General features: G+C 40.4%; 1 protein-coding gene across 2 annotated transcripts in view; it reads left to right on the top strand.

The window, feature by feature from the left end:
* Positions 1-433: 433 nt before the first annotated feature.
* MYRIP (myosin VIIA and Rab interacting protein) overlaps positions 434-25,135 on the top strand; it is a 287,231-nt gene continuing 262,529 nt past the window's right edge. For both annotated transcript variants that reach the window (XM_069473478.1, XM_069473479.1), the window contains exon 1: positions 434-555. In XM_069473478.1, coding sequence (XP_069329579.1) covers positions 446-555 — 110 coding nt within the window. In that variant the 5' untranslated portion in view covers positions 434-445. The remainder of the gene's footprint in view (positions 556-25,135) is intronic.

Genomic DNA, 25,135 nt, shown 5'->3' on the forward strand with positions numbered 1-25,135 from the left:
CTTTTTAAAAAAGTATTGATTTATTTAATTTTGCAATTACATTCAGTATGTAGTATTTAAAACTTCAAACCACAAAAATTTAGAATTTTTGGATACTGCCTTTTGACATTTTATGGAAATCCATACTAAGTCTCATGTATGATTCGTTATGTTGAAAAGAATAATTTTTTTTCTTAATTGTTGGGATGATGAAACTGGCAGATGATCAACTATATTCTCTTTTAAATCTCTGCAGCCTTGCTGAAGTCATCTGTAAATATTGGTGAGTATGAGTGCAGAGAAAGATACTACCTTACATAAATAACATATAAACACTATATTTCTCTGTTTTAGTAACAAAATAGGTTGATTTTGTCCATGTGTAGCTTTTATCTTGCTCTCAATTTGTGGTCTTTCCTTTTGGTTTCCCAGGTCTTGTTTCATCATCTGTGTGGGGTATTAAATCATGGGGAGGAAGCTGGACCTGTCTGGTTTGACTGATGATGAAACAGAGCATGTTCTTCAGGTGGTTCAGAGAGACTTCAATCTTCGTAAAAAAGAAGAAGAACGACTAAGGTGAGATGCCTCTGTTACTCAACAGGGTACAATGCACCATACGTGGACAAGTGAAACAGGTTACCTGAGAGTGTTCCTTGCTGCTAGCCCTTAGTGTGGATACACACATATGTTTAAGAGAAGAATGCCTCGTCCTCTGTAGAAAGCCTAGCCAGCTTCAACGTTGGGCGCCATAATGTTATTTCAGAAATGTGACTGTTCACACTCCCAATCAATGTTTTGCTGGAACCGCTCACCCTGTAAGTTGCCGTTAGCTATAGAATGGGTGGAGTTTGTGGTGAAGGTGGCTGTCTTGAGCTTCCTCCTGGCTTTAGTTTTTCTGTTAGCAGATCTTACTGAACAATAACCAAAGTGTTAAGTAAACAATTCGTAGGGGAATTAGACTCACATATGTACCATCTTTTGTTTGAAGTCTCAGCTGCCATGGTACAGGGAAAGAGCTCTGAAGATCAGATACAAGGAAACTGACCATCAGGTGGGGATTGGATCACCTAGCCCAGCACCACCCCCTCATTTTATAGAAGAGAAAACTGAGGCACAGAGGAGTAGTCTTCTGACTCCTCTGTAGTTGATATTTCCTTATGGAATGCTCTTGGAAATACTGTTGCCGTTCACTTGGACAGAACCGCCTAAACTCAGAAGTCAGAGTGATAGAAATGAGATCATGTGTTGGGCTTAGTGTATTAAAATCTGGTGAGGAGTCTTCATTAGCTTCTCCTGTTATTTCTTGGAATTCCGTGAGTTTATTCACATCATCATCTTCTTCATTAGACACAAAGCAAAAACTTGTTTTGCCCACTATTATATACCTAATAGCTAGAACAGTGCCTAGCATATGGTTTTTAAAATCAATTAATTACTTAATTAACAGATTTCTTGTCTTCCATCAAACAAGCATATATTGAATATATACTATATGTGAGGCCAAAAAAAAAAAAAATGGTGGAAATAAAGATGATTATGTTAGGGTGTTTATAACCTAGCAAAGAAGATAACATTGTCAAGAAACATAAAGTCTGAGGTTCTCCAGGGGAAAAGGAAAATAATCCATTTTGGGGGGTAGGAAAGATTGACCAGTTTTAAGTCAAGTGAGAAAGAGCATGACTAAAGCTTTGGCACAATCCTGCATTTCCGTATTTCGATATGGAATGTAAAAGAGAACAGAGTCAAGGAGGTCCCCAAGGTTTTTGGCCTGGGAAACTAGAAGAATGAAGTTTTCCTCTATTCACTTCTCAGTGAATAGAGAAGACAGAGGAACAGGGTGGTTGGTACTCAGGCAAAATTGAGAGTTCTGTCTTTGGCATCTTCAATTTGAGGTGATTATTAGCCATCTGAAGGAGGCATCAAGTTGGCATTTATATATATGCAACTAGGGATCAGGTAGGAGGTCCAAGTTGGAGATTTAAATGTTGTAATGGAAAAAGTCACCTAACTGATAGGAGAGTAGATGGAATAGGGAAATATAGTACAATTGCTGGGCAATACTAAGACCAGCTTAAAGTTTGAGGTCACTATTTTACATTGAGACCAGTTTCCTCATGGCAGTGTGTGTTTTTCCCGCATCATTCAGTTTCTCTCTCCTCTTCTGAACCATGGGCAAGAACCATGTCTTACTCAGTTTTGTGCTCTAATTTCTGATCACAGGACCTGGCACATAGTGGGTGTGCCCTAAATATCTGTGGAACCAATGGATAAATATAGATTGCTTGTCAATCCATATGACCAACTTCATGTGTGGCTTGAAGAACTGGTCTTAATATTTTCTTTGAATCATAAAGACTATCTGTATATCATGATTTGTCTCCTGGAAATTCAAATATGGGTAAGCCATTCATATTCAAATATGCAAGACCTTGTTTAGTGCCCTGTTCTGATTGTGGAGGTCTGCCTTGGCATCACTGCAGAGTCAGGTGCCAGTCTGTGTGGGAGAGCAGCTTTCTGGCTCTTTAAAGGCTGTGCAATAGCCACTATAGTAGACTCAACAAGGTGGGCACAATCTTTCTGGTGAGGGTGTGTAGTCTTAGTGGACAGCAGTCAGTAGCTCTACTGCTGTTCCGTGCAAATGCTTGGTCGCAGGAACCTGCTCGTGCTGGAAAAAATTGGTGGTTGAAACCATCAGTGGCCAAAGAGGAAGGACTGCTGGCCACAGTACCACTTGTGGTCCTGGGATTGGACATCTTTTCTCTGAAGACAATTGTCACTGTTGTCATTCTGCCTATGATCAGTGACATGACTTGGCAGGTACCTAGCAAATGGAGGTGACACTCTGAATGCTTTCAGCAAAGAATCTTACTCTTCCGTAAAAAGAGATTAAGACAACACCACTGCAAAACCACTGAAATCACCAAATACTCGCCTCACTTTTCCGTATTGCTTGGATTTAGGGCAAATGAAAGAATCTAGGAAGTAGTATTATAGAAAGCATTTTTGAATTGAATTTTGAAAGTATTTTAGAATTATAGAAAGTATTTTGCTTTAATGAATGTAAAACTCATAATGAAAGGTTTTTCTTTTACAGTGTTGAGTTAGTTTTCTTTTCTTCTCACCAGCTGTTCTTTATTTACCTAGAGTCTCTGGCTAGGTGCCTGAGGGTATGTCTTAGGTGTAGAGGTTATCCAGTGTTTATAATGATCTGTTCTTTAGTGCTGATATATAGAATAGTAAATAAATAGAGCATGGAAGTGTGAATTAATTGTCCTCAGAACATATCATGGTAATATAAAGAGAGATCATGGGGCTGAAGAATTTGTGGAAAGAGAAGTAAAGGGTATAAAGCAGTCACCGTGAACTGGCACTGCCCTGGATACTCTGCATAATTCATCTAATGAATTCCCCACTAAAGTCTTTGTAATATGGGCCCCAATTTACTGAGAGGCACCCAAGAACAGAGAGATTGCAAAAGTTGCATAGAATCACACAATTATTGGCGTGGAGCCAGGATTCTATTTCCCAAATTGTCTCAGTTATTGTAGACTGGATAAATCCTTTTCAAAATTGTGTTTTTGCTCTCCCTTCCTCCTTAAAATAATTCCTTAATATCATCTAGTATCCAGTAAATTTATCCAACTGTCTTCTTTTTATGTACACAAGAAATATGTCCATATCACAATACAAACAAGGTCCACTCATTAATTTGGTTGTTTTGAATATTAATTTTGTCATTTCTGATTTAAATCAGAAGGCAAGAATGGCACTGGGTGTCTCTAGGAATAGTTTTCCTTTTAATTTGTTGTCCTTATAGTTAGACTGAGTTAGAGATGGAGCTTAGATTTGTTGTGATTTTCCTCCCTTTTAAGAAGTTCCTTTTTTTTTTTTCCATGATTTGTTCTCTTGAGTCTCTTTCCCAATTCTGCTATTTATTTATTTTTTTTATCCATAGCTAAGTGTTCTCTCCTGTGGGGAGAGCTATAGGCCCCATTCGTTCAGGAGTGCTGCTGGGCCCTGCTGCACACCACAGCTCACAGCAGGCACAAGCACATGACAGTTGGCACATACATATCAGCTGTCGCATGTAGGTGCAGTCATAGGTCTTCCTATGGACAGTGATTCTGTGGTCCCCACATTGCTAAGATGATGCACTTCCGCAGCACTGGAGATGTGAGTCATTGGACCTTTCCTCCCATGAAAGCTATATGTGTAGCAGGACTGTATATACGTATAGAGGGCTGGATGTGCCTGAGAGTGATAGACATGTAATACCAGGCAGTGAGGGAGGGACTTATTTGCAAACACAGTAGGGTGAGTTTTGATTGTGTTTCTTCAAGATACACAACAGCATTAACACTATGGATGGAGGATGATGGGGGACAAAAGACACATTGACCCCTGCTCCGACCTCCAAGGGCTTTGAATCTCATCTAGACTAATCAGGTAAATGCATAGGAAAGTCCATTTTATACTTAGTTAATTTTATTTTTTGTTTTTCTTCTTTATCAGATGATATCGTGTGAGTAGTAAAACATAAAATGGTAAAGAAAACCTTATAATGAAAAGCCCAAGTCCTCTGTTCCGTGTTTAGTCATTTTTGTTCTTCATCCTTTGGGCCTCCTGACATGACCTTCATAAATCTAAATGTGTGCTTCTGTTGCTATATCTCAGTGTGTCAATTTTAGACATTCACTCAGCTCTGTGCTCTGAATGATGAAGACTTAGCTCACTTACTTATACTACCCTTATCTTTTGTTTCTTAATGGTTTTGTTATTATTTTCAGCTTGGTTTTCTATTGGTCACCCTTCAAACTTAAATAACAGAAAGCTCTGAGTCTCGTTCCAGCAACATTTGCCATCCTTTCTTGGTTGTAACTGTATGAGGTGCAAATGGTGTCACTGTGTGTAAACAAAGCCTGCCCCCTCCTGCCTGCTCCCCCTCCCCCCTCTCCTTGCAGTACCTTTACTGTCACGCATTCACGGTTGCAGGTGTTCACATGCTGTTTGGAAAACATATTTGAATCTCTCCTGTTTTGTCCATAGGTTGACTCTAAATGTTGAAAACCAATAAGCAAGCAGCCTTATATAACCATGATTGAAAATCCTGCTTGCTGTTCCCACTCCCTCTTTTTCAGAACTTTACTGAAATCAGTAGGTGGCTGATTGCCCTCCTCCTTTTCTCTGCACTGTTATGAATTAATTATGCTTTTATTTCTTTGCTGTCATTTTAAAGGAGTCTTGGGAGGGAGGGGAGGCCATTAAGTGTTTGCTTAGTCTGTCACCTGGAACCCCAACGTCACAGTGATTTGCTTATGAGCAAGGCCGTGCAAGGATGCTGGGGAGCCTGCAGAGGTGGGACACTCTCCCGGCCAACAGCATGCACACACAGCGTGCCTGGCGTCAGACAGATCTCGGTATGAGTCCGTCTATCACAGATTCCCTCATGCTGGTTACCAATGCTCTGAGCCTCAGAGGTCAGAACAATTCCAGGAGAGGCTGGGCCATTGCTATACCTCAACACTGTCCTTTCTTCAGGGAAGTCGGCATTTCCGGAAACTGCCCTGACTTTCTCTTCACCTCTGTTGAAGAGCCTCTGGGGGCGAGGCAGCCCATGCCATGGGCTCTGTTCTCTCTGCCGCAGATCTGTTCCCAGGTTCCATAGTCTCAGGCCTCAGTGATGCCCAGTGAGAACAGATCTTTTTGTGAACTTTCAGGTTTCTACATTTTTCTTTGGTTTGATTGCCCTCTCTGCCTCTTAGTGTTGGTCCCTTTAAGACAGTAAACAGGTCTATCCATTTGAATGTCTAATAGGATTCAATGAGAAAAATCATTAATATTTAGTATAAAAACAGTATTTCCGACGTTGTCTCCAGTGGTTGTACTTTCCCAGTAATGAAATTATCATCCATATTGTATGAAGTTTCTCCATCTCTTTCTTCTCTCAATTATAAAATTCTTGAGAAATTTTCATATGGTAGAAAAACAATGATTAGGTGTATATGCCATATTTAAGTCCACGATATTCAGAAATCTTACCAAATTACTTTATTTCTTCTAGGATTTGAATGTGGTATTTATAGCACACCGGGTACCCTTAGGCAGCTTTGGCCAAGTGGATTTTTGATAACGTTGTTCAGGGCAGAAATGAAGTCTTAGAAGAGAGGCCCTGACTGGAGGAAGAACTACCAAAGACAGCTTCCTGGGGTGTCCGCAGGCTGGCCTGCAGCCCAGCTCAGTGCAGCGTGATTAGGGTGGGAGTGGTTAGACTTGTTCTCCTCTCTGTGGGACCCCAAGTGCTTCCTGTGGGACTCAGGAAGAGCAGGCCTGGGATGGAAGTGAGTACACCAGTCCCCTGTGCTAACTCCTGGGGAGCATGGCCTCTCACTCGAACATCCTCCCTGCTCCCAAGTTCCTCATGGACTGTGTCTGCTTGGGTTTGGGCATTTGGTTTGGTGTTCATCCCCAAAGTTCATATTCCTTCTTCTCTATCTGCCTTTTTGTGTAGCCGGCAGACTTAATTTTAAGAACTTTTGCTTCAGTTCTGCAAGGTAGCACATCATGATGTTCTGTTAGTATCTGTTCAGATACATACATAAATCGACCAAATTATTAAAATAAGTAAATAGAGTGTCATCTGTGTGGCAGAGATAAATAGTGCTCACCAAATAGCCCCTGCACTCCTGCTCGTTTCCCAGTGACCCCAGCAATGAGGTTGCAGCTGTGGGCCGAGGTCTGGAAGATTGATGGTGACAGGAGGGGCCTGTGTTCCTTCTGTGCCAAGGCCCTAAGAGCTATGTGCCTCCACTGCCTGTCTTTGCCTGCTCTGGTGGCCCAGGGAGGCCTCCCGTGGAGACGTAGCATCGCTAAATGGAAGGAGCCTCGTCCCTAAGACGCCAGATAGAGGAGAGTTTCTGATGATCAGTAGGGACATGGCATGAGTTTGTTGGGTTGAGTCACTGAGGTGAGGCCTTGGGGTTTATTTGTTACAGCAACATCGTATTACTCCTACTAATATAGTTTGTGAGAGCTAAAAGGGAGCTGAGTATTTATTATGCCCCAACCCTTGACTTTGTAGATGAAGAAACAGGCTCCAAGGGCACATGGGCAGTTGGTGGTACAGTCTGGACAGGACCTGGGTTTCCTGATACCAGGGCTCCTGTCTTCTGCTGTCTGGCCTCTCTTGTAGCAGAAGACACCTGTGGAAAGATCTCTAGACTTCAGCTAGAATCATAGTTTATGCCTTGTGATTTTACATTGTCAGGCACGTTTACAAAGCAGTTTTAGAAATAGATGTTAATTGCACAGTTCTCTGGGGTTCACAATGAACCTTGGAGTCCTTGATGAGATGGCCACAGCCTTTAAAATTTCTCATTTAACATGTGCTTGCCAAAAGCTAGTTAGCATCTGGATGATTTCCAAAGGTTGCCAGTACTCTAATGGACTTGGTCTGCGGGGTAGCAGGGGTTAGAGTTGATGAAATTGTTTCTCGTAACTGCGACTGGCCAGGGATCATCAGGGTTTACTGAACTGACAGGGTACAGTGAAGGACTGCCCGGCCCAGGCTGGGCCAAGGCCAAGGGAAGGAAAGGAGGGGAGGGCAGTGAGTGTGAGAGAGCTTCCTGCATGCCTCTCTCTCAGGAGCTGAGCCGCCACAGCCCAGCAGTGGTAGCCTGTCAGCTCCTCCCCTGGCCTGTGTTAAGGGAGGGGAAATAAATGCACTTGGAGACGTGTTTCTGCTGCCCATCCTGGCAGCATTACTCACTTGCCGATGTGGCCCACACCCTCTTGGCCACCTCCCGGGGGACTCTTCCGTGCTCCGCCGGTCAGGTCTAAGTGTTGTGAGGCAGTAAATAAGAGCTGCCAGGGTGTGTGGAAGACCCACAGTGGGGAAGGAAAGCCTCTCTCAAAATTAGAAATAATTTGTGTTTCCGTTGTGTTATATAGAAACTCCTTTAAGGATTAATCACCAGGTTTTTTTTTTTTTTTTTTTTTTTAAAGTAGAAAGAACACAGTGCTTTAATAAAATGAGTTTGTGATCTTTCTTCACTGAAGATTCATTTTCATTTTAAATAAATGAACATTTTATCATAAGAACTTAATTTTTCAAGAAATTTCTATCTCAAAAAGTAAAATTCCTTTATTCTCACTGTCCTTTGTTTTGGACCCTTAAATTGATCTAATTAATAAATACCCCTGGTTATATCCTTGTTTGAAGTTGGAAGTTGGATCACCTTGTCTTTACTCAGTTGGAATAAATATGCCTTATGGTTTATGAAATAACTGTGTACTCACTCACTGGCATCCCACCAGCCCTTTAGCTCCTGGGACTCTGCACTAACACTGTGGCATTAGCCTGTCCGGTTAATGAATCTGCTGTCTCACAGGGGATGCCTCAAGGCAGTAAATCCTGCCACAGCATTGATACATCAGGGTCACCAGCCAGTCACTGGCAAGGCCCTGAAAAGTCAGAGTCGAATTGAGAGCAGGTGCCTTTTACGGTGGAGTGGGAGGTCAGACACAGCTCTGTTGAGACTCACTTTGTGATGGGGGAAGGCACAGTAGGAGTGCTACAGTTTGGATATCGTTTGTTTGGCCACATCAAGTCTCATGTTGAAATGTGATCCCCAGTGTTGGAGGTGGGCCTGGTGGGAGGTGTTTGGGTCATTGGGGCAGATCCCTCATGAACGGCCTGGTGTCATTTTCACGGGGATGAGGTCTCACTCTTAGTTCCCACAGGATCTGGTTGTTGAAAAGAGCCTGGCACCTCCCTCTACTCTCTCTCTTGCTTCCTCTCTCTCCATGTGATCTCTGCACACCTGGCTCTGCTTCACCTTCCGCCTCCAGTGGAAGCAGCCTGAGGCTCTCCCCAGAAGCAGATGTTGGTGCCGTGCTTTTGTACAGCCTGCAGAACCATGAGACAAATAAACCTCTTTTCTTCATATCCAGCCTTGGGTATTCCTTTATAGCAACACAAACAGACCAAGACAAGGAAACAGAACTGGGAGGCACAGGGAGATTCATGGAGAGCAGGAGGGTGGAGAGGATCTATGTTAAAGCTAGAAGGGACATCACAAGATTTTTTTTTAAATCTCCTTCTTACTTACTTATTGGTATTTCTGTTAATAGTGAAAAGGCCAACTATATTAAATCAAAGCTGTTGAATATTCATCCTTTGATTCAAAATTATAATTTGTATGTCAGGAGCCTCCTGGGCGAATATGAAGGGGGTGAAGGTACAGGGAAAGCGAGAAGGGTTCACAGATTTAATAAAGGCCTTACCCCTGAGGAAGAGTCCAGAAAGTGAGCTGAGTCCTCTATGAATAAATGGAACACTACAGACAGTGAGATATAAAAACATTAAGGCAGACCCACGGGAATTCCTTCATCTTGCAGGAGGGAGGTAGGAAAAGGGAAAGATGTCCCGAAGGAGAGGTGCATTTGATTTGACCCTTGAAGATAGACAGGATTTTTTTAGTGGATTGAAGCACAGGTATTGGCAGCAGGGAGTGTCCTGGGTAAAGTAATAAGCATAGAAGAGGGGACATGTTTTCCCAACCCCAAATCAGGACCCGTGACAGGGCAGAGGAGGAAGAGATTGCTTTGCTGATAATTCTACTTCCACTGTTCCTAACAACATTAAAAAAGCCTGGTGTTCAAGGAATATCACCTTCTCTCATTCTTAACCACCGTGGGAAAGGCACTATTAGTATCTGATTTCAAAATGGGGAAACTGAGGCTCTAAAAATGTTAAATGACTTGCTCAGGTTACACATAGTGAGAGGTGGATTCAAAGCTGGGCAGAGTAGCCCTAGCGTTGGGGCCAGTAGCCAGAGCAGCACAGTGCCCTCGGTACTGAAAACAAGGACACCCAGGCTCTGTGGGACAGAATGGGTGAGATTAGGACCATCTTGGAAAATCTTGCACCAGGGGACAGAATGGGTGAGATTTGGACCTTCTTGGAAAATCTGGCACTGTGTTTGCTAAAAGGGGTATGTTCAGGGATGAGGAAATAGTGGGGTTTAAGTCAGAGTATGGGAAGGGGGAAGTTGGGATAACACAGTAGCCATTAGCCACATGTGGCATTGAGCACTTAGACTATGGCTTGTCCAAGCTGAGATGTAGTCTAAGAGTAAGATACATGCAAGATTTCAACCATCAAGTATGTAAAAAGAATGTAAAATATTTGAACAATTTTTTATTGATTACACATTGTTACATTGATTACATATTGAAATGTTTCTACAATTACATTTTAAATAAAATGTATTATTAAAATTAATTTCACCTGTTCCTTTTCTAATTTTAAAATGTGGCTATTAGAAAGTTTTACAGTATATATATATATAGCTCATATTTTTATTGGACAGTGATGGTCTGGAATGTAGGGTTAAGCAGTTTGGAATTTATAAAACTCCAAAGGAAGCTTTTGGGTTTTTTGTTTAGGGGTATGCCTTTTTTATATATAGTTTTTAGGCATCTAAAGTGTAAGCTAACTAGTCATATATTGGCCTTTGCTATGAAATACCGTCATCTCAGTCATGTGCAAGTGGCCTCTGGATCGTGCCCTGGTACTGGCTTTATTATAGAGTTTGAAAGGACAGCGCACTGTGTTCATGCCGCGTCACAGTGGAGAGTGTGCGCATCTCTGGTTAGAATGGACCCTTTCATGTTTCCTTTAGGTTAATGGTTGAACTGTTCATCATGACCTCTGAAAGAACATATGGCTTTAGAATGGCCCCATAGTCATAATTCGTATGACATCTCTGGCACCATAAAGTTGCCAGACATTAGCCTATGGCAGTCTGCCTTCAGGAGAATTTGGTGCTATAAATGTGCTTGCAATGTAGAAAAAGGAAATCGTACTAATGTCCTTATTTGCTTTTTAATCTGTGGCCCTTCGAAGATCTGCAGTTACTAATTTGGATATCCTGGATATACTCTCTCCATAATCCCATATTCGTTAATAACAATTTTCTACTAGGTTGCTTTTGTGGTTCTAAATTCCTGATCTTATTTACTTTTCCACTGCAAATGTCAGAGGCTCAACTGCTGGGCCCTGATAAAGCTTTTGTGGCACTAATTCTTGGCCTGACCTTCATTCCTCAGACCTCTGGCCTCAGAAAACATTTCTTTGGCATTATGTGTGCATAGAATTCAGGACTTGGAGTAAGGAGGAAAGTTTCCACAGTAATTTGTAAAAAGCAGCTTTCATCAACACAGTAATTCAGGCACATACACAATCATGTAGCCAGAAATGGTCTGAAAACACAGCAGAGGTCAGCACTGACAAACAGTGTAGGGCTCAGAGTTTCTTCCTCTCCCCTGCCATGCTGTGGGAGTGACAGCCTTCTCATTTGGTGCCTGGAAGCAGGCCCCTTCCTGGGGGCAGTAGCTGCTTGCCCCTCCATACCCAGCTCCTGAAGCCAACAGGCCCAGCTCCTGGTCCATTTCCAAAGCTGATACCTAAGGAAATTCATCAACAACCTCTCCCTGACTCTTGGGTGGCTTATAATGAGCTCCTCCTCCCAGATAGGGAGATTCCTGCCCTAGCCCAGAGATTCCTTCTCCTTAAGTCCCCTGAAGAACAGTTCACCTGTCCTTGCTGGCCTGACTCACAGGCCCCCATTCTGCATCAGCTTCTTCTCTATCAATGGGGTTGGGTCTGAGACTCAAGCCCCCTTCCCTGGCTGATTTTTATCTCCATACCTCAGGCCAGAGGGGCCTATCCCCTAGCTCCTGCCTGTCCAGCCAGATCTGGCTCTCCAGATGTGGTGACATGCCCATAGGTTGGCATGGTTTTTAATTGACCACCTCTGGAATTATTAACAGAATGGCATATCTCCTTGGCCTCTGTCAGGGCACTCCCCAACCCTTAATGATCATGTGCTCAGCCGCTGTAGCCGTGACAGTTACCCCTAGCCATCCACCTTGCGATGCTTGTCTTTTAGATCTTCCAGGCTGAGCATCTTGCAGCCACATTTCCCATCCCACATATGGGAGCCTGAGCTGTGGCTTTGCCCCATTCCATGCCAATAATGTGCCTGGAGGCTGGGCTGCCTCACTTCCCAAGCTTGTCCTGGCCCCTGGTTTGGGAACCTGGTTTTGTGTTCCTCTCAGAATCCCATCTACCCCCTACCTGCTGCCCTACTCACCAGTGCTGGAGCCTACATGATTACCCCTGCCCTGAAGCAAGGCACAGACAAGGTCCCAGGTCAGACTGCAAGATCTCAGCCACAGGCCAATGTTTGTGGCTTATCTCCCGTCCTGTGCAGCATCCCTGAGCCCTGAAAGGAGGTGGCAAGTGCCACGGACTTGCATTTCCCCCAGCCTGGGCTTTTGTATGTGGCCTTTGCCCTGCCCTATCCCTTGGCCACTCTCACCTCCCTTCCTGCCTTCTCCTTCATCCCTCCTGCCTCAGCTCCCCTGGTACCAGGTTTATCCAGCTCCGTGAGTCCAGAACCAGATCTAGGATCTTATGTTGCTGAGCTTCATCTTTTTATGCCTTCGCCTTTCCCTGCATACAATGAAAGTGCTGGGGGCATCTGACTGGCATATTGTGAGGGTTAAATGTCTTAACTCTCATTTTACATGAAAGCCTTCGGACAGCCCCTGGAACACAGTAAGGACTCATAAGAACTCAGGGTACGAACTCTTGGTGGCTCTCTCCTGGCTGGTTGATCTGGTCTATGAATTACATAATTATATTTACCTTTAAATTTTCATTTCTGTTTAGTAAATTGATGTTTTTGTAGTTTGGCTTTTCATAAAGGAAAGTACATTCTCTTTTTTTGTTATTAGGTGATTCTCTACAAGCAGAAATGATTGCTACTGTTTGTTTTATGGCTGATGCTTCATGATTTAGACCTTTGATGTTTCTCTTCGTTTTGTATATTCACTCAGGTGCCAGCTTGTGGCCAGAGGAGACTCTTTAGCTGCCTAGCCCTTTTTTTTTTTTTTTTTTCTTTTTTCCCATAGAGTTGGATACTCTGATGCCTTTTATTTAAGGAATTTTTTTCATGCATTTTCTGCTTCCCTGCATACCTTCTGTAGGAACTGCTCAGTAGCTTCTGTTGCATTCTGGTTGTAGAAACAAAGCATTTATTTCTATGTGAAGTAGAGAATGGAGTCAGTGGGCAGATGAGGAGAGAATTTCTGAGAAAATCATACTTTCTGCTTTGATAGCTTAAATACAAAAGGGAAGCTTTTAAATGTGAAGTGGAAGTTCTGAACACATGTAGGCAGCCCAGCAGGACTAATTGGCCTGGGATGCAGCTACTGAGAATGTTTGTTTTCTCCTAGAGAAACATTTCTGCCTTGAAGGCGGTTTCCAAAGTCATGCGTGTCGTAGACCCATAGTTAGGGAGGCCCTCCTTCCTGGGCTGGTTCCTCATGGATCCTAAGGGCCAGTCCTCATCCTCTAGTCCCTTCGCTTTGAAGACATCGGCTCTCCCGCGTCGTTAGAGGCCTTAGTGTTGCTGATCACCCAACATAGAGGTGATTCTGGTCAACTGTTCCCATTACTGGGAATGCCAAAGGGCGCCTCTGGAAGCAGAACTTTACTTGAATTTAGCTGTGGGAAGCCTGTCTTAGATACCTCTCTGAAGCAGAGAGAAAATATTCCAGAATAAGTGATGGAATTTTAGAGCCAAAGTGAAACTTAGAAATCAGGCCTGAATTCAGGTATAACCTACTCGTTTCATAAACACGGATTCCAAGCCCCTAGGAATTAAGCATGCGGCATAAAGCAGCGCAGCAAGGTAGCACTGGCAGGTTCATCCTGTTTCTGTAAATATGACAGTATGTCTTTTGTTTAGTTTCTGTTTTTCAGTGCACATAGGTGGGCAGTTAAATGACTGAGATCTACCCCTCTCCACCATCTATTTTCAAGGGAATATTTAAACTTACTGTATTGGCTAAATACTAATAATAATCATTTAAAGTATATTTGTTTTTTTAGGGAGTGAATATTGAAAACTGAGAAATGAATTTGTAACTTACTATGATATTCACACATATTCAGATGGGAAATTATAGCCCAACTCTAGGTACCTTGTAAAAATGCTGACAACTGGCTGATGTTCACTTCTAGGAAGATGGAGTAAGCATACTTCTTTCTGTTCCTCCCACTAAGTATAACTAAACACCTGGGCACTATATCTAAGACAAACATAAGACGACTATGAACTGGCTATGTACCTTGGGAACTGAGGAATGACATGGTGTTGAGTTTCCTGGGCTTTCTTTTTGGCCCATATATTTGAGACTTGGAGGTGAAAAAGCTGGTAACCTGGAAATATGAATTGTCATAGACAAAAATGCTCTCATCTCTCAAAGCCAACAGAATTCAAGGGACCAAGAAAGAGGCAGCCAAACAAGACAGACAACTTTTAGATAATAACTGCTATACTCCAGGCAACACAGAAAAAAAATCTATGACCTCCACTCCTACCCAAAACAGATCAAGTAGGAAGCTGAGACTTTATCCTTAATGCCAATAACAAGCCCTCCACCTCCCTTATGGTGTAAGTGGGGCCACATGGGGAGCCAGACTTTCACATGCACCTGGAAGAAACAAAGTGCCCTTCCTCCATTCCTGCCAGAGAGGTATTAGAGGAAGCCTAGTAGAGAGCACAAATTTTCACCACTGTCCAGTGGTGATGAAGGCTGCCCCCACTGTGGAATAAGTAGAGACTATGTGAGAGCCAGAATTTCCACCCAGCAGCAACAAGGAACTCCCTCTTCGGGTGTCAAGAGAGGCCAAATGGGAAATTTGGACTTCTGCCTTTCTTTGGAAGTAACAAATCCAGAGTGATGTCAGGGAAAGATAGCTAAAAACAAAGGTTTAAATAAGATCCAGAATCTCAAAACATAATATAAACATAATACAACAATGCACAGGCAACAGTAAAAATTTATGTATCATACCAAGAACCTGGAACACCTCAAGCTGAATGAAAAAGGCGGTCATTAGATGCCAACACTGAGATGACAGAGAGGATAGAATTATCAGGAAAAGATTTTAAATCAGTCATGATAAAAAATACTTCAATGAGCAATTTCAGGCATGTTGGGAAAAAAAAGCTTTAACAAAAAAGTTGAACATTTCAGCAAAGAAATAAAAGATATTTAAAAAAAAATGGAACTTTTAGATTTGAAAAATACAAATAATGGTAGCTCAATAGCAGAATAGAAGAACAGCGGAAAGAATCAGTGAGCTAGAAGATAGAAGAATAGAAATTACCTAATGTGAATAACAGAGAGAAAGTAGATTGGATTAAAAAAATGAATAAAGCCTCAGAAACCTATAGGACTATAATTCAGGATCTAAATTCATATTATTAGAATTACAGAAGAGAAAGAGAGCTGAAAAAGTACTTAAAGAAAAAATTGCTGAAAATGTCCCAAATCTGACAATAGATACAAACCAAAAAGGAAAAAAAAAAAAAGAAAAAAAAAAAAAAAAGAAGAAGAAGCAGCTAAGTGAATACCAAACAGAATGAATGCAAAAAAATCTTGAGACAAAAACGACACCTTACCTTTAGAGACAAAACAATTAGAATGACAGCAGATTTCTCAACAGAAACTGTGCAGGCCAGAAAAAAGTGGCATGTATTTTTCAGGTGCTGAAAGAAAAGCGCTGTCAACCCAGAATCCTATACTTAGTGAAAATATTCTTCGGGAATGAAGAGGAAATCAAGACATTTTCAGATGAAGGAAAACGAAGCCTCTGTTGCCATCAGAACTTTGCTAAAAGAATGGTTTAAAAAAGTTCTCCAAACAGAAAGGAAGTGATAACAGAAGAAATCTTAGAACATCATGAAGGAAGAAAAAATATGGCAAGCAAAAATACTGGTAAATACAATAAGCTTTCTTTATCCTCTTCTGAATATGTTTTCTAAATTATGTTTGACAGTTGAATAGAAAATAACATGGCCCAAAGTGGTTCTATTATAAATGCATGTGGAGGAAATATTTAAGACAATTGTATTGTAAATGGGGTAAAGCAAAGGGACGTAAAGGGAGGTAACCTCACTATACTTCACTTGAACTGGTAAAATGATTATACTAGTAGAGTGTGATAAATTTTATATATAGAAAATGTCATCTCTACCAACCGCTAAAAAAGGTATACAAAGAGATGCATGTCAAACATTCTAGAGAAATCAAAATGGAATTTTTAAAAAATGTTCAAATAACCCACAGTAAGGCAGGAAAAAGAAAACAGTGAAATGAAAAACAGGAAAAAAATAGCATGTTTAAGCCATAACATATCATATGACATTAAATGCAAGTGGCCTAAATACACACCAGTTAAAGACACAAATTAGCAAAGTGGATAAAAGACATATCCTAGGGATATGCTGTTCACAAGAAACTCACCTCAACTATAATGATATAGATAGATTGAAAGTGAAAATATTGAAAAATATACATCATACAAACAGGAGTTTTTAAAAAACAGCTCATCTGATATTGATACAGGAACAGCGTTATCAATATCAGATGAGCTAGACTTCAGAACACACACACACAAAATCACCATAAACAGAGAGGGGCATTACAAATGATAAAGTGGTCAAGTCACCAAGAAGACACAGCAGTTCTAAATGTGTATGTACCAAACAACAGAGCTTGAAAATATGTAAAATATAAACTGATAGAACTAAAACTAAAAATGGGCATGCCAACAATTAGAGATGAAGACCTCAACAACCTCTCTCAACAATTGATAGAATAACTAGTCTAACACCACACACACCACATAGTGTGTGTTCTGTAACCACAATGGAATCAAACTAGAAATCAATAACAGAAAGAAAACAGGGAGGACTCTCCAAACACACTGAAACTAAACAACACACTTCTGAATAATCCATGCATCAAAGAGAAAGTCTGAAAAGAAATAAAAAATTCATTGAACTGAATTAAAATAGTAATACAATGTTTTAAAATTTATGAAAAACAGCCAAAGGAGTGCACAGAAGAAATTTATAGTACTAAATGCATACATTGGAAAATAGGAAAAATCTGAAATCAATAATCTAAGCTCCCAATATAAAAACCTAGAAAAAGAGCAAAATAAACCTAAAGAAGCAAGAAGGAAAGAAATACTAAGGATCAGATCTGAAATCAATTAAGTTGAAAACAAAGAAAAAAATAAATGAAAAAAAACCAAGTTCTTCAAAATGATTTAAAAAAATGACAAGCTGTTGCAAGATTGACAAAGAAAAAAAGAAAACACAGATTGCCAGTATCATGAATACAAATATGGTATCAATACAGCCTGTAGACATCAAAAGAATAATAAAGTGAATACTATGAATATTTCTACATACATAAATTTTGAAAACTTAGATGAACTTTAAGAATTTCTTCAGATACAAGTAGACCTACCATTTGATCCAGCAATCCCATTACTGGGCATCTACCCAAAAGAACAAAAGACATTCTATAATAAAGACATCTGCACTCGAATGTTTATAGCAGCACAATCCACAATTGCAAAGATGTGGAAACAACCCAAGTGCCTATCAATACATGAGTGGATTAATAAAATGTGGTATATGTATACCATGAAGTACTACTCAGCTATAAAAAGGAATGGTGATATAGCACCTCTTGTATTTTCCTGGATAGAGCTGGAACCCATTCTACTAAGTGAAGTATCCCAAGAATGGAAAAATAAGCACCACATGTACTCACCATTGAATTGGTTTCACTGATCATCACCTAAGAGCACATTTAGGAATAACATTAATCGGGTATCAGGCAGATGGGGTGGGCAGGGAAAGGTGTATACATACATAATGAGTGCGATGCACACCGTCTAGGGGATGGACACGCTTGAAGCTCGGATTCGGGCGGGGAGGATGGGGCAAGGGCAATATATGTAACCTAAACTTCTATACCCCTGTAATATGCTGAAATAAAAAAAAATTATAAAAAAAAGTGTATGCCATTGCACAAATGAAGGACAACTCTGATGCTAAATGCAAAAAAAGTTATTCAATTTAAATGAAAATTGTGCAACTAAATATTGTAATACATTATATAAAGCAAGTATAATAAATGTAAACATTTTTAAATAAAAAAAAAAAAGAATTTCAGTTTCTTGAAAAGTATAGGTTACCATAACTCACCCAGTATGAAATAGATCATTTTAATACTTTTATCTATAACTACTAAGGAAATTGAATAGTTAACCTCTTGCCCCAAGAAAAAAATCTCCAGGTTCAGTTGGTTTCACTGGAATATTCTACCAAATGCATAACTAAAAATTAAAACCAATTTACGTAATCTTGCAGAAAATATAAAAGGAGGGAACATTTCTCAATTCAATGAAGTTAATATTACCCTGTTGCCAAAAAAACAAAGACAGTAGAAAAAAAGAAACAAAAAAAATTACAGACCAGTATGCCTCCTGGATATAGATACAAAAATCTTTTACAAAATACTAACAAATAGAATTTAGCAATATATAAAAAGAATTATACACCAAATGAGGTTTATCCCAGAGATACAAACCTGGTTCAATACTAAAAAATCAATTAATGTAGTTCACCATATTAAAAGGGTAATGAAGAAAAGTTACATGATCATATCAATCAATGCAGAAGAAGCGTGTGGCAAAATTAAACATGCATGTGTGATAAAAACCCAGAATATAGAAATAGAGGTAATTTCCTCAACTTGATAAAGAGCATCTACAAAAAACTTATAGCTACCATTATACTTGTTGGTGGAGGACTGAATGCTTTCCACATAAGATCAGGAACATGTCAGGAATGTCTACTCTTTCACTTTTAATCAACTTAGTACTAGAAGTTCTAGTTTATGCAATAAGTGAGAAAAGGAAATGAAATGCATACAGTTTGGAAAGTGAGATACAAACTACTCTTATTTGCATAAGTCATGATTGTCTACGTAGAAGATCTTTAGCGATCACCAAAAAACTCCCAGAACTATTAATAAAAGTGAATTTAGCAAAGTTAAAGGATCCAAGTAAACATACAAAAATTAATTGTATTTCCATATACTAGAAATGAACATATGGACTCTGAAATTAAAACTATGACATCATTATCAGTCACTCAAAAATAAATGAAATACTTAGGTGTAAATCTAGCAAAACAGGCACAGGATTTATATGCTGAAAGAAATTAAAGAAGATCTAAATAAAGGGAGAGACATACAGTGTTCATGAATTAGATGACTCAACATGGTAAAGATCCATTTGTATCCAAATTGATTTGCAGATTTAATGAAACTCCTATCAAAATCCTAGCAAGAAGTTTTGTAGATATAGACAAGATTATTCTAAAATTTATAGGGAGAGATAATAGGATTAGATAGCTAAAACAATTCTGAAAAAGAATAAAGTAGGAACTATCAGTCTATTGGATTTTAAGACATTGTATAGCTACAGTAATCACAACTGTATGGTTTTGGCAGAGGGATGGATACATAGATCAATTGAACAGAATAGAGAATCCAGAAATAGACCCACACAAATATTGCCAACTGTATTTTTAATTGCATATAATTTACATACCACAAAATTCCCCCTTTTAAACTGTACACTTCAGTGGTTTTTAGTATATTCATGAGGTTGTGCAACCATCACCTCTTCTAATTCCAGTACATTTCCATCACCCCAAAAAGAAACTCCATTCTCCCAACCCCTAGCAATCACTAATGTACTTTTCTCCTATGGATTTGAATATTCTGGACACTTTATGTGTCCAGATGGAATGATGGATGGTTGCCTTCTATGTCTGGTTTCTTTCACTTAGCATGTTTTCAAGGTTCATCCATATTGTACTATGTATTAATATTTCATCCATTTTTATGGATGACTAATATTCCACTTTATTTATTTTTGTTTACCCAGTATCAGTTGATGAACATTTGGGTTGTTTCCACCTTGGTTATTATAAGTAGCGCTGCTATGAACATTCATTAGCACATTTTTGTGCGCAAGTTTCAGTTTTCAGATTTTTTAAGTTTCATTTTGGATTGTTCATTGTTAGTATATAGAAAGACAGTTCATTTTTGTATATTGATCTTTTATCCTGCAGCCTTGCTGAACTCATATATTAGTTCTAATAATTTTTTGAGGACTTCTTAGGATTTTCAATATAGTATTAACAGATCATGTCATCTGTGCATGGAGATAGTTTTACTTCTTTCTTTCCTCTCTTGATTCCTTTTTTTTTCCCTTTTTGCCTAACTGCTACAACCCACTAGTATAATATTGAATAGAGGCAATGAGAGATACTTGTTCTTGATTTTAGGGGGAAAGCATTCAGTATTTAATTATGAATTATGATTTTAGCTGTGGGCTTTTTAATCCCTTTATTGGGTTGAGGAAATTCCTTTGTATTCCTGGTTCTTGAGTACTTTTTATCATGAAATGGTGTTGGATTTTATCAAATGTTTTTATTGCACCTCCTTAGATGATCATGTGGTTTTTGTTCTTCATTCCATTAAAATTATGTACAATTCAGATAGATTTTTAGATGTTATACAAATTTTGCATTCCTAGCATAAATCCTAATTGGTCATGGTATATAATCCTTTTTATATGTTGCTAGATTTGGTTTGGTGATATTTTGCTGAGACTTTTTGCTTCTGTATTCATAGGAGATATTAGTCTGTACATTTCTTGTAATATCTTTGTCTGGTTTTGGTATCAGGGTACTACTGGCCTTATAGAATGAGTTTAACTTATGTTCTTGAATTGCATAATCCTTTATTGTTTACTAGGTTATGTTCTGTGGTCTTTCTTCTGTTTATGGCTCCAAGCTGATCCTCTCTAGCCCTCCATCCAAATCATTCCACAAATGTTTGTCACAAGACAGGACTGTGGTTTCTAGCCCAGGAAGAACCATCCCAAAACTCTTATTTTATCTGGTGATGGATAGGTGGTATGATACTGTGGAAGGAGGCCTGCACCAGTATTTAAAAAGCCACCCTGGAGAAGAACAGGAGTTTGGAAGATACCTCCCAAATGGAAGCTGGTCACCATGAGTCAGTCCTGCATCCACAAAGTGAGTCTTGTCCCTTTCCTTCAGTGTTTCCAGAACTGGTGTGTGCTGGGCCAGAAGTAGTCAAAAAGATTCATAGTTAAGAATCTTTAGAGTTCACTTAGTCTTATCTCCATTCTTGTAGCCTAATAGCACTGAAGCTGCTCTCTACTCTTAGGTTTTATGTCTTAGACAGTGGCAGTGCCTAATGTCAGAGGCAAGGCCCTTAGGCCTCACTTCCCAGCCATGGGCCACACATTCCTTGGATATCTTAAAATAATCATAATTTGCATATAATGAAATGTAAAGCTATTTTTCATTGAATGTTGTTAACTATAATAGTATGCAGTCCAGAGTTTAAACTAGGACAGAATATACAGCATCTCCAGGACTGCTCTAGAATAAGTGACCCTCTGACAAACTCAAACTTAGAAGCAGCAAAATTGGCAAAAGTCTCTTACTTTCTGATCTCTCTGATTTCTTGTTTATTCACCCATCATTGTAAAATTTATAGCTAAGCATTAAGAACCTTTTAGTGCAAGGAGTGGCAAACTATGGACCCATGGGTCAAATCTGGACTACTACCTATTTTTGTAAATAAAGTTTTATTGGAACACAACTACCCCACTTGTTTATATTTTGTCTGTGGCTGTTTTGCTGCTGCAATAGCAGAGTTAAGTAATTGTGACAGAGATTGTCTGGCCCAAAAAGACAAAATATTTGCTATCTGAACCTTTACAGAAAATGTTTGTGAATACCTATTTTAGAATCACAAAATCACTCAAAAGATTTCTTCGGTAAATCACACTATAAAGGTTGCCCCCAGGTTCATGCTTTCATGCTCCCTTGTTACTGAAAATCACTCATCATGTTCTGTATTTCACTGTCTAAAACTTCAGAAAGAGTCTCTGAGAAGTAGCCACCCAATTCCAAATCCCATTCTACAGCAAAAGCTGTTATAGCAAGACTTCTGTATATCTTTACTTTGGTGATTTTTAAAATCGCATTTCATAGACTTGACCTTCAAGAAATACATACAAGGCTTCAGGCAAAGAAATACCTACCTTTGCAAAATGTGATTCAACTTGTTTCTATATTAGGTCAAGGGACAAGAGATACCATTTCAAGAACTACTGTGTACCAGGCATTGTGCTGGAGACTTTCCATTCATTTATTATTATCTTTTATAGATAAGGAAACTGAGGTTCAAGATGTTAAAAAGACGTCCCCAAATTATACAACCAGGTCGTCTGGTTCTAAAACTTAGGCTCCTTCTATTACATCAGTGGTTCCTAAAGGAAAGTCCCTGGAAAGCAGCATCAGCACCACCTGGGAACTTGTTAGAGATGTAAATTCTCATGCTTCTGATCTATTGAATGAGAAACTCTGGGAGTGGTCCTCAGCAATGTGTGTCTGAGCAAGGCCTCTGTGAAAGTTTGAGAACCACTGGATTATACTATCCTACAATGCACTGGCTAACGTTGTGATTTGACAGTACTGAGTACCTTAGTATCTCTATCTGGGGAGTTGTAGATGCAGTTCAACCAGCATAACTTGATGCTGTGGCCATGCGTCAGATTCCTTGCTACGCCTAAAAGTACAACTAACTGCAGCACGGCATTTGGAGTCTTCTAAGAGATGCATGAACTCTGCAAGCCTGGGGACAGGAAGGGGAGAAGAAGCAGGAGTGACAGGCCTTGCTTTTTATATCTACCCTCGGGACCTTTTTCTGGAGGGAAGGCCCAAGATCACACTTGAGATACAGGTTTCGGGGACAAGTATTGACAAACACCATGCCCAGATGGTAGAGGTGAGTCTGGAGTGCAGGCTGGGAGCTGGAGGAGGCCCAAACCAGCATGTTCTGCCAGCAGGATTGCCACAGCAAATAGCTCAGGGAAGGACAAGGACTGGTACAAAGGGAGCAGAGAAGAGTCATCTTCTTTCTTTATGTTGCATGCCTCTTGGTGTGTTGAACTGCTAGATCTGATGAGAAGCTTTAGGATGTACACAATCTAGATTTTGGAGTTCAGCTGGGGAAGAAGTGGAGAGCAGCAGTGGTTGAGTTAGTCTTATTCTTTCTCAAAATGAAAGTCCTCCTTATGGATCAGAAATGTTATCAGTATACAATGGGGCATCCTGTCGGGAGTTGAGGGTGGCAGGAAAGGATACAGTAAGCCACTGTTGAGGAGTGTGTGAAGGCTCCATCTCATGGACTGTAGACAGATGAGATGCAAAAGCAGCTGCACCACAGCAGTGGGCGGAGCAGACAGAAGCTGCCTCCCCAGTAATCTCAGTCTGTGTGTCCTTCTGTCCTTCTCTCCGTTCCCTGGCTGATCCCATTTCCTCCTCTGGTGACCTGGTGCCATCTTGTTCCAATCCTTCACCTCTCCCGTCAGTGACAGCTTCCCTACCTTGACTGGAGTTGCTCTTTGCTGAGGCTTCAGCTTGGGTAAGAGTCCTGGGGCTGGTCTCCTGCCCCCGACACTCAGCTCCCTCCCTAGAACACCACACACCTTGAGTTCAGGTGATGTTTCTTGTGCCCAGGTGTAAATACACAGGCTGTTTAAAAGTCTCTAAATGTGCCTGTACAGGGCTGTGGGGGAGACAGAGATAAAGTAGGATTTGAGGGACTGGAAAGTCTCAGGCAAGAGTGTTTGTTGGGGGTCAGGTGGTGGGGAGTGACTGTCTGTTGTCAAGGTCATCGAAACACCAGAGCAAAAGGCAGGTGGGGGTTCTGTAAATCACAGACTGTTGGTGCTCAGGGAACAGTGGAATTGAAGATAAAGTATACTCATGAACTGGATGGATTGTCAAAATATAGTCCAGCAATTATGAGGAGGTCAGGAACCACGTATCTTCAAGGAGAAGTGAATCAGAAGTCAGGGAAGTAGTTCTGTATGAGGCAATAGGGAAGGCTGGAGGCCAGGCATCCCCACTGGGAGCCCTGGCTCATGCTTACACATGGAAATTTCTTTTCAGCATCACTCTGGAAATTTGCATGCTTTTCCAAGCCCAAAATCAAAAGAAAAATTAGTAGAGACATCATGAAAATAGGCAAAAGTATTATAATTTTTCTGTGAGAAATATGCTTAACAATCACTATAAAGATGCTATCAGTTTGAAGGAATTCCTTGATGTCAAGTAGAAGGAAGAAAAGGAAACACTGACACACAGAGTTGAAGGTGAAAGTTGACATTTCTAGGAAGCAGGACAGGAGCACTTAGGAGAGAAATGGTCACTACTGCCATGTTATAAGTGTGTGTTTATGGCTTCATCTGCTGCTAAAATGAGTCCTTTGTGCAAAATAAGTAAACATTAATAATGTGTAGGCATAATATACTTTATACAAGTCTTGTGATTTTCCAAAATATAACAAATTTTGGAAACAAGTCCTTAAATTGTCAATTTCAACACCTAAGTCTGTGTAGTACTGTTAACCTTGCTAGAAGATTCAAATATCGCATTATTCAAGGACTATCAAATAATTTTCATCTCTATTTTCCAGTGTTTGAATACTGCTATAAAGCTTGTAGATGCTGCTATTTATTTCTGTCAAATACATTTTTAGATATCCATAACAATGAGTGACAAGTATGCAGAATGTTGAAAGTATTTAAGAAATGTATGACTTTGGGATTTCCCGAGAATTCCCAGGAATTCTGATTTCTTTCTGGATCTTGAAGATTAACATCTGTGGGGGATTTGGCTAGAGTCCCTTCAAGGGAGGAGCTCAGACTACAGTGTGGCCAGTGCAGCCTCTGCACCGAGCCATGGGGGATTTACAGAGCTGGAGGAGGCAGGGATGGGCGAGTGGCCATTGAAGGTCGACTCCATGGCTCAGATGTGCGCTTGTAACCTGGGAGCCCCAGTATCTCCAAGAAACAAGCACGGTGTGGTAGGGCAGACTGCCAGCTCTCAAATAATGATGCCTCTGTAAGAATGCTCACATCAGCCTGTACTGAGTGCACAGCCAGGTGGGCTGCATTGAAACTCGAGGAGCTGTGTAGCACAGGAAGAACCAGAAGGCAGACGGTGCAGCTTCAGGTCGCAGAAATATGCTTACACTGTAATACATGAAGACTTCCCCACTGGGAGCTTGCAGTTCTGGGCTCCTCCTACCTGGCACA

The sequence above is a fragment of the Eulemur rufifrons genome, chromosome 7 (genome assembly GCF_041146395.1).
Source record: "Eulemur rufifrons isolate Redbay chromosome 7, OSU_ERuf_1, whole genome shotgun sequence".
NCBI lineage: Eukaryota > Metazoa > Chordata > Mammalia > Primates > Lemuridae > Eulemur > Eulemur rufifrons.